Genomic DNA, 10,626 nt, shown 5'->3' on the forward strand with positions numbered 1-10,626 from the left:
CCGCCCAGCTCTGAATCTTCTGTGTCTCCGCTGGTTCCGCCCAGCTCTGAATCTTCTGTGTCTCCGCTGGTTCCGCCCAGCTCTGAATCTTCTGTGTCTCCGCTGGTTCCGCCCAGCTCTGAATCTTCTGTGTCTCCGCTGGTTCCGCCCAGCTCTGAATCTTCTGTGTCTCCGCTGGTTCCGCCCAGCCATGATTTTTCTGTTTCACCGCTGGTTCCGCCCAGCCCTGAATCTTCTGTGTCTCCTGTATTCCCTCCCAGCCTCCCTCTCCCGCCTCCTCCCAAACCTGCTGGTCCCTCTACTCCTCTTTCGCTGGTTCCGTCCAGTCCTGATCCTCCTGTCCTTCCTCCCATCCTTCTCCTCTCTCCTCCTCCTAGACCAGCCAGTTCCTCGCCATCCCTGCTGGTGCCAGTCAGTCCCGCAGCTCACCCTCAGTCCGCGCCATCGGGGCGCGGTGGTTCGCCGCTGGACTGCCAGTCTCCAGCTCCGCCTTGGCGTGTTAAGGCCCTGTCTCCGCCTCCAGCCTCCGAGCCCTGGACTCCTCCTCGGTCCTTCGACCCAGCGGCTCCGCCTTGGCTCTTAGCTCCCTCGTCTCCACCGTGGCCTGTCATCCCACCTGCTCCGCCGGGCTCCCTCGTCCCTCCGGCTCCACCTTGGTCAGTCGTCGACCATCCGCCGCCTCGGGACTCCACTCCTCTGGTTCCACCTCGTCACTCCATCCCTCCGGCTCTGTCAGGCTCCTCCTTCCCTCCGGTTCCACCTCCATCCTCGGTCGCTCCGGCTCCACATCGGTCTGCCAGGACCCCGCCTCCGCCTTGGTCGCCTGAGCCTTCTGCTCCACCTAGGCCCTCCGGAACCTCGACGTCCCCCTGGCTCTGCGGCTGTGCTGCTCCATCTTGGGCTCCTCACCCACCGGTGCAGTCTCCGCCTGTCGGCCCCCTGGTGTCGTCGACCCCTCCTTCACCATGGCTCCTCCCGCCGTCGACTCCACCTTGGATCTCCGTCCTGGCTGGTCTCTGGTGGACCATCTGGCTCCTCCTGCTCCTGTCTCCTCCCTGGCTCCTTCCTCCGTCGTCTCCTCCCTGGCTCCTCCTTCTGGGGTCCCTGTCTGCTGGCCCCCTCCTGGGAGTCCGTCCTCCACCGGAACCTCCTCCCAGGTTCCCACCCATGCCTCCCTCTGTTGTTTCTACGGTGCGAGGACGCACCTACCGGGAGGGGGGAGTACTGTCACACACCTGGACTCATTTAATGTTTTTGCCCCAGTGACCCAGTTTCTGTCTTCCGTGATTAGTTCCCAGGTGTGTCTATTATCTTCCTCATGTGTTCCATGTCCCTGTTAATTTAATGATTCCATCCACCTGTGTTTCCCCAATTATCCTTTGTACTTAAGCCTTGTCCTTTCAGTTCTGTTTTGTCGGGTCTTCATTCATCATTTGCTACTTACGTGTGTCTACCTCTGTGCTCCATGTTGGATATCCCCTGTGTTGGATATATTAAAAGCCTTACTCCGTTTATCCTCGACTCCGTATTCCTTCAGGCAGCGTAAAACCGTGACACATATAAACAGAATTTTTTTTTTTTTTTTTTTTTTTTTTTTTGATTAGGGACATTCCATTTTTCTACTATTAAACCTCATCTTCTTGCAGGGTGATTCTGGAGGTCTGCTGGTGTGCAATTCAATGGCAGTGGGCATCGTCTCTTTTTGCAGAAATGGGTGTAAATATGTATTCTGCTGTACCGAATATCTTCAATGATATTTCAAAATATGCACATTGGATCAAAACAATTATAAAGAAAAAACAAACTTAAGAGTTTTGTGTTCACAGCACTTGCAAATTAAGCTTAAACATCCAATACTGACCAAATAAAATTGTATTGCTGAAGACTTGTGTCTGTATTTTCTGAGAAATATTACCTCAAAATGTCCATGATTTTGTGTATATTTTGGCTTACAATAATAATGGATTTATACAAGGACATAATAAATCAGGTATGGATAGTATTTAAGATACCTCAGACTGAATTTTGGTTTGAACATTTGAAATTACATTTTCCATCAGTAGGGTACAAAATTTGTATTTCTCTTCCAGCAAAAAGGTCTGTAAAAGGAGGTGTTTAACATTCAGAAAAGGTTGATTGTGAAAACAATTTTCCTAATTGATTTTTGAATGATGCTAAAAATCTGGAAATCTAAATATAATGTAAAAATCACAACAAGGTCACAGGGACATCCTGTTTATAAAAAAAATAAGCCATGACATTGCTGCCAAGGAAATTAAACTGAACCTGAGAGACATCAGTTTTACCAAGATATGCTGGAGGAGATCTTTTATTGAAGGAAAGCAAAACATATTTGGAGAAAAGTAGCAAGTTCTGCATCTTGCGTCATCACTGAATGTCAGGATGTGTCTTGTGGTAGAGAGCTGTATAAATGACTGGTGGTCGTAACAGCAGCGTGTTATGAAGATGAGTGCGGCGTATGGCCTGTTGCTCTCAGTTGCACTGACGAGCTTTTTACTGACTGGTTAGTAAAATCATGCTTAACTAATTATAAAATGATAACTGAATTGATTTCTTGTTATCTCAAACATGCATCTTTATTTGCTTAGGCACATTTGGAGCTGATATCATCAATGGCAAAAAAGCCAAGAAGAACTCCATGCTGTACATGGCATCAGTGCAGATTAATGGAAAACACAAATGTGGAGGATTCCTGATCAACCCGAGCTATGTGCTCACAGCCGCACACTGCGATAAAAGGTAAAGCTAAATATTAACCTTGAATATGTTTGGTGTTCAACTAAATGGTTTACTAATATGCAATTATGTTCATGCTATGAATAAAGTGGTAACATGACTGTGATCCTGGGCACCCACAACATCAGTCCACAAGGAGCAAATCTGAAAAGATATCCAGTGCAAAATAGACATAAGCACCCATCCTACGAAACTCCCAAAACTGGGAATGACATCATGCTTCTGAAGGTACACTGTTCATCCATAAATGTAGATATATTATAAAAATATAACAATATTATTATTATAAAATATAAATGTATAATTACATTTGTTTAGAATGTAATAATAATACATGCATTTAGATTTTAATTATAAAATAAGTTATTATATTAAACAAACCATTAATGGTTAACACAAAGACCACAATTTTCATTTGTGAAATTTTAGTTGTCCAAGAAGCTGAAAACCGGCAAAGGTGTGAAAACCATCAAAATACCGAGCAAAGCCAAACCCCTGAAGTCAAAGACCAAGTGCCAGGTTGCAGGATGGGGTCAAACTGAAAAGGAAAATGTGGTGAACGATCTGCTGGTGACAGATGTGTCACCTATCAACTCCTCCACCTGCCAGACAATGTGGAAAAAATTGAAGGTGAATCTTCCCCAAAACATCCTGTGTGCTGGGGGTTACGAGACCAAAAGTGGCGCTTGTCAGGTATGTCTAAAGCAATATTTTGGAGTTCCTATTCTGTACGTCTATATTCTTCTAAACTCAATGAAACGTGTCTGGAATCAATCTCAAATGGATTGTCATTGCAGGGTGATTCGGGTGGACCGTTGGTGTGCAGTGGGACAGCAGTTGGAATTGTTTCTTTCAACATGGGACGCTGTGACTACCCAAATGTTCCCAATGTTTACACTGAAATTTCTAAATTCAGACACTGGATCAATGAGGTGATCAAAGGAGGTGCTTGATGCTATGAAAATGCATTGCTTTGTTGTGCAGTATGTCAAGCTCAGCTTTTAAGATGTCTTGTAAATGCTAGCTTTCAAACCTTTCAATAAAATGAAAAAAAAGAGCAGCAAAACACAATAAGCAATGACTCTGCATGTTTTCTTTCTAAAGTGCCACTTCAGAGAGAGCGAAACTAGTTAGGGGGCTGTTCAATTCTCAACCACTGCTAAAGTTCACCACCACATCCTAAGTTACACAAGAAAATATACATAGCACTGGGGAAAGACACTTACATGCTTTAAAAAGAATAAATGTATATTTTAAGCTTAATTTAAAAAGGCCTTGAGACACAAGCAATTTGTTTGGGGGGAGAAATACATTTCTTCAGAAAGAGCATCTGCCATCACATTAGTTACTCTACAATAAAAGTTCTCATTGTGGTTGATGATTTTCTATATCAATCGATCTTTAAGATGTCCACAACCTACTTTTCAAATGAATCATAGAGATTGTGATCTTTTATGTCCTATAATCGTGTCCTGTTTATTTCCGAATATAAATATATATGTGCAGCTTTCAGTTGGCAATACTTTTATTAAGACCACACAATGAAGAATCATAGGTGAATGTGAAAGTAAGGTGTTTATTCTTCCTGTGTGTGAGCTCCGATATGGAACAGCGGAAATGGGACATGCAAACTATATTTTAGGCAGGTAAAAATATCTTAAAATATGTATTTTTGTCATCACAAGTCAGTTATGTCTTTGTGAATGTAAACAGTTGGGAGAAAATAAGAGAGGTGTCAGTATATTAGACAGGCGCATTTGCTTTTAAAGTGACAGTACACAGTTGTCGTCTATATCATTAATGTTAATCAAACAACAAAAAAAAGAGAAAAATTTTTAATGCTCTTGATTGTATATTATACATTTCATTCATACAGTGTCTTTTTTTTTTTTTTTTTTACTATTTCCTTGCCCTCAGTAACCTTGAGAACTTTTTACTTGTAGCAGTTATGCTAGTGGGGCATACTAATTTTTCCTGCTCAGTAACTTGCAAAACTGTCTGCAAAACCAACAAGAGATGCACAAAACCCAATATGTTTTCAAGCACATACATGTTCTTTAATCAACATGTTCTGTTAAGTGAGGCCGTGAGGCCACTGCAAAACTATCAAAATGAGTGAAGACATGCAAAAAAGTGTTGGGGTATCTTGACATGAAAGCAGCATTTCTCTGTGGTAAAGCTGAAAAGTGTTGCTAAGTAATGCTTTCATGTGAATCAACTGAAGTGTAATCTAGTATTAACAAGCTTTATCCATATAGTAGTGGTTAGCAAACACTTTAACGCAGGACTTTATCACTCAAAATATTTTACATGATTTATTTTACATTAGAAAGAGCTACATGGGATTCTAAACTATACAAAACTCGGGTGCAGTCCTTTTGTGCCTATATTAAAAGGGTGAATTTTGGATGGATCAAGGGGAAGATCAATGACAAAACAGAACATTTCCAGAAAGAGATTTATCAGATAAATATCAATATACATATAGAACACGCTCACTGTATATTGATCTTCAAATTATTTTTGATTTATCTCAATGCTTTACCAGTGTATTTTTCTGTTACCAAATGGAAAGGTTACGAATGTAACCATGGCTCCCTGAGTAGGGAACAAGCCACTGCGTCCTCTTGGGGTTGCTATGGGTAACGCCTCGTCATGACCCATGTCTGAAGTATACAATGAAAAAACACCAACAAGTTGGCAGGCGACAGCTCCTGACATCACTACCAGCACGGCTATAGATAAATAGGTGCCGACAGAACACGTCATTCACTTCTTCATCTGAAGCATGGCAGGAAGCTAGAGGACGAAGTGTCTCATCCTGCCTACATTCATAACCTGAGATGTTCCCTTTCAAGGGAACTTCGAACTGCGTCCTCTAGGGTTCGCTATGGGGAACAGTATACCCACTCCACCATGCTGAGGGGAGTGCAGGCCAGAATCATGGCGAGTTCCATGGGAGTTGACCCTGGGACGTTAGACGGCTGTCCATGACATTATCCCTTACGGCCAAAGGTCTAGGCTACATACCCAACTTACCTGTAAGGGTAGAGATCAAGGCTTGGAATCAAGAAAGATTCCTTTAAAAGGAATACGACAAAGAGCCTATAGCATTTTATAATAAGTCTTGCCTGTCACACAGAGGCTACCGTTCTTGCATAAGCTTGCTGAAGAAACGGTCTCAACAAATCCCTAGTAGCAACACCCTGTTTAGGTAGGTATCCAAGGATACATGGGTGGAGTGGCACCCAAGATAAATGGGGCTTTTACCAACTCAAGAAAGGACATGAAGCAACTGCCCAAAGCCTTCACCATATAGGATTTTAGAAAGAACGCAGAGTACTAGCATGAAAACTTCGTGCCGATTTAGAAAGTGCGCAAAGACTTCACGTGCACACTTACCATCATATAAATTTTAGATACTGTTCCAGGGGGGCTCTCATGGCTCATAGAAGGAATGGTGCATCCTAAAAACAATATGTTTGAGAGTTATCAACTCGATCTATGGTAGTAATGCTGGAGTGGCAAGCAGTAAATATCCAGCTGAGGGGAGGGGCAAACACCCAGCTCTCAAATGAGGGGGAGCTACCACATATTCCAAGCCGGAACAGCTAACAATAATTTACATAGTTGAGAGAGCACAACCCAACTCTCACAACAGAGAGGGCTCAACCTGCAACATGTTCCATGTTGGACAGGCCAGCAGTAGGCTACCTAGCTGAGGGAGCACAACCCCAACTCTCAACAAGAGAGGGGGCTCAACCTACAGCCTGATCATGAGAATCAGAAGGTTTAGCATACTGCAAGCTAGCCAAAAACTTAGCACATCAGAGAGGCCTAGTTTACCTGATGCTGCTGGATCCCAGGTGCTCTGGGAAAAACAGAGAGCTCAACTCTCATGTGAGAGGAGAACTCAGAATACAGAAAGGTAAAGGGGAGCGCTGCTAAACTGCCATGAGAACAGCCCATGGACCAATGAATTTGACTCCTCACAAGGGGAGAGAACTCAGGCGCTTAAAAAAAAGTGAAAAGTGACGTGACATACAGCCAAGTATGGTGACCCATACTCAGAATTTTAGAAAGTGTGCTACCATGCACACTTACCACCATGTGGATTTCAGAAAGTACACAGAGCTTAGTGTGTGAACTTATAGCTACCCAAGCATCACAGAGGTGCTGAACCGAACGGGAGAGGTAGCCTGAGACAGCTTTACACAAGAAGATTCTCGGAAATGCAACCTATACTTCCTGCTCAATGCATAAGCACGAAGGAATATCTAGATGATCAGGAGGCCCCTCAGGGCAATGTGGCCAGACATCCAGGAAATTCTTGCAAGAAGGCTCCCATGGAAGCCTATGACCTGACTGCATGTTCCAGGAAGAATGAAGCCAGATTCAGGGCTATCATACCAGCTGTACATAATATCGATGAGTGAGGAAGCACTGCAAGTCAAGCACCTGGTTCTGAATTCACTCGGGAGGAACACTGCAAAGAATCTCACAGGTAAATACATGTTTTTATGTAACAGCAGCAACATCTGCTGACGGCCACCATGTTGCTTTGTCACGGGAACATGCAAGCTGAAGATAATGAGGAAATTGTTGCTCCCTCTGCCAAGTGGATTCCAAACGACTACATAATGGGACACACTGCCCTACTCACTCCAAACTAGTCTCTACTCCAAGGTGATAGGGATGATGACTTCCATTTGGAATATGCCCATGAACCGTATGGTAAACAATATGCATACCGTTATACCCCTAGTACATTTGGGTATTTTTTATCTCGAAACATGCCCAAACATGCACAAACGATAACCAATGAAACTTCACATTTGTTGCTAATAACAACCATGGCTATGAAAGGGGTATAAATCAATCCTGGGACGTGTTTGCGTTCACACAGAATATTCTGGCAATTTTCCAGGTCCAACGTGCAGTGTGAAAGGGGCTTGTCTTTCTGTCTGTCTTGCATTTTCGCCATGTTTGTAGTTTTTACAAACACTTTCATGAGTGTTTGTAGTTCTGCAGTCCACTCGTCCATCCATGTGCTGTTTCAAATTTATTTTCGAATTTTAATACGTTTATTCTCAATATTTTATTTTGACAATTTATCACTCTAAGTTTAATGAGTTCTTTAAACTCATATTTAAACAACTTTTTCCTCATACTTTAATTATTTTATTTCTCAACAATTTATTTAGCCATTTTTTTGAAAATAAAGAGTTTTATATCTTTCATTATAATGACTATTAATATGGTTTTATTTATTAATTTGTATTATTGCTTGGCCCTAATCCTCCTCTGTAGCCTACTCGATAGCCTGGATTCCTATTGAATATGTAATTTTAGGTTTACAGTGTCTAGATCTTCTTTTTGGAATTTTTCCATTAGTTTATGAAATGTCAGAGATTACATATCTTAAAGGTTAGGTACATTTTTTTTTTTTTTTTTTGCCAAATGCTTGTTTGTTTGTTTGTTTTTTTCCAGTAAATTTCTTAATGTATGAATATTTGTATATTTATATTACCATTAACTTCAACAACTGAGACATTAACTGTAAATGTTTCACAAACATCTGATAAATAGGAAGTAAAATGTGCATTGACCTGCTTAATTTAACTAGAACTAAACCAAACCATCTGTGGCCAGAAAATGAGACCACAAGCATTAACAAGATGCTTGGGGGGTGGGTGAACACAAACTTTGTGTAATAAAGTGTGTGTTTGCGTGCTCTGTAGAACAGTCTTTTTTGCTGTCCTAAGTTATTATAACTGTGACATTAATTGTCTTCCTCCTGTAAACCATTAGAGCCTTGATGCATGTGCAATAGTTTGGTTCACTTAACAAGCAATGAAAACACTGATTAAACCCTTTTCAATACAGATATGTGAAGCGTTTTTTTAATTTTTCAAAACTATCTTTAAAATACAGCATCCTGAAAAAGGAAACACACACCACCTGTGTTATGTTGGTTTATCATTGATATATAATTATATATTTATGGTTACAAATTGTAAAGTATCCCTAGTAGACCTACTTGCTTTTCGACCAAACTTTCTGGCCTGAAAATAAAACCACAAGAATTAACAAGAACAAAATTTACTCATCATTGTGCCGCTTGTAACCACAAACTGAAGAAAAGAAAAAAGACTTACTGGCAGCTTAATGACTCCACCCATCCTTATATTTATACAGTGTTTTGTCAGTGAGAGCTCACTGATTGTCTTCATGATGACCATCATCTCTCTGCTCCTGCTGGCCTCTCTGCTGCCACACCTGACCTTCACTGGTGAGACTCATTAGAAAACAGCATATTATGCTGAATTTGAAGAATATTTCACTGGTATGTTCTGATTAAGCTGACTGACAGCAGTAACTCTCTCAGCTCATGTAAATGTGGGTATAGTGAACGGCACAGAAGCAGAACCCCACTCCAGACCTTACATGGTTTCTCTTCAGATAAATGGACATCATAACTGCTGTGGATTTCTCATTTCTAATGAGTTTGTCTTGACTGCTGCACATTGTCAAAAGTAAGAGTTTTGTTGCGCCTAAAATGCAATACTGATTGATTACTGATACTGATTGTTTATAATCGAGTTTTTAGATACATTTTACAGTGGCATATGGTTTACAAAGTTTTGTCATCAAATCAGTATACTTAATATGCTCTTAATATAGCACATAAAACTTTGAGAAATGGTCATTAATGCTTTCTTTAAACAGAAATAAGGCACTGACAGCCGTGGTTGGTGCACATGACCTTAAAAATAAGACTGAGGGGTCTATCCGCATCAAAGTGAAGTCCTACCACCAGCATCCAGACTATAGCAGATATACAAACCTGAATGATATTATGCTTTTGAGGGTAAAGAAGGAAATATTCTCAAGGAGCCACAAAAAAAGCTGCTTAAACAGAGGAAATATAATAATCAATGGTTTAATTTTATATAGGGTGATATATTTTTAATTTTTATTTGTATTTTTTTTTTTCATTACAGCTACAGGAAAATATCAGCCGAAGCCACAATGTTAAACCGATATCATTAATGAATAATAAAAAAGACATAAAATCAGGTACTGTCTGTAGTGTTGCTGGCTGGGGAAAACTGAAGCCTAAAGGCTCAGCGAGTGATCGTCTAATGGAGGCAAAAGTGAAGATAATGAAAAACACACAATGTAAAAATAAATGGAAAGGAAGAGAGAAGTATTCAGTCTCAAAGATGATGTGTGTATTTGGCTATGGCGGATCCTGCAAAGTATGTAGAAAACATATTTCACAGACTCTGTTATTTATGAACAGGTTCCACTGAGTTTAAACTGATATATGTTTTAAGTCATGTGTTGATCTGTGTTTTTTAACAGGGGGATTCAGGAGGTCCTTTGGTTTGTGGAGACACTGCAGTTGGTGTCACTTCCTTTGGTGATGCAAAAGTCTGTAATTCACCTGAGCATCCTACTGTGTATACTAAGATTTCAGCATATCTCAAATGGATTCACAAAATAATAAAAACTAATTAAATCCCCCTTGAATATATTATTTCAATAAAAGTATCACATGGTAAGCATCAATCACCTGAAGTGTCCTCATTGTCACAATAATGATGATGATGATAATAATAATAATAATAATTTTTTAGATTTATTCATATAGTGCCTTTCTAAAACCCAAGGTCACTTTACAAGACACTTTACAAGGAAAAGAAACAGATAAACATTAATACCCGATGTCAGAACAAAGAACTGAGAATAATATACAGGGACCACTTACAATGTTAGATTAGAGATACATGAAAATGAAGATAAACATCCACAACAGGGGACAAATTACAGACTGAGAACTGAGTAATATTCTGAGAATAATGA

The 10,626-nt window shown here is 40.7% G+C and overlaps 2 protein-coding genes across 2 annotated transcripts; both read left to right on the forward strand.

Annotated features, from left to right (window-relative positions):
* Positions 1 to 2,413: 2,413 nt before the first annotated feature.
* On the forward strand, positions 2,414 to 3,845 carry LOC127942670 (kallikrein-7-like). Its single transcript, XM_052538539.1, has 5 exons — positions 2,414 to 2,524; positions 2,610 to 2,760; positions 2,847 to 2,985; positions 3,187 to 3,450; positions 3,555 to 3,845. The coding sequence occupies exons 1-5, from the start codon at positions 2,461 to 2,463 to the stop codon at positions 3,708 to 3,710; spliced, it is 774 nt and encodes a 257-aa protein (XP_052394499.1). The 5' UTR covers positions 2,414 to 2,460; the 3' UTR covers positions 3,711 to 3,845.
* A 5,129-nt stretch (positions 3,846 to 8,974) lies between these two features.
* On the forward strand, positions 8,975 to 10,316 carry LOC127942672 (mast cell protease 1-like). Its single transcript, XM_052538541.1, has 5 exons — positions 8,975 to 9,049; positions 9,146 to 9,293; positions 9,487 to 9,628; positions 9,762 to 10,019; positions 10,126 to 10,316. The coding sequence occupies exons 1-5, from the start codon at positions 8,989 to 8,991 to the stop codon at positions 10,279 to 10,281; spliced, it is 765 nt and encodes a 254-aa protein (XP_052394501.1). The 5' UTR covers positions 8,975 to 8,988; the 3' UTR covers positions 10,282 to 10,316.
* Positions 10,317 to 10,626: the final 310 nt, after the last annotated feature.

This window comes from Carassius gibelio, chromosome A22, assembly GCF_023724105.1.
Source record: "Carassius gibelio isolate Cgi1373 ecotype wild population from Czech Republic chromosome A22, carGib1.2-hapl.c, whole genome shotgun sequence".
Classification (NCBI taxonomy): domain Eukaryota; kingdom Metazoa; phylum Chordata; class Actinopteri; order Cypriniformes; family Cyprinidae; genus Carassius; species Carassius gibelio.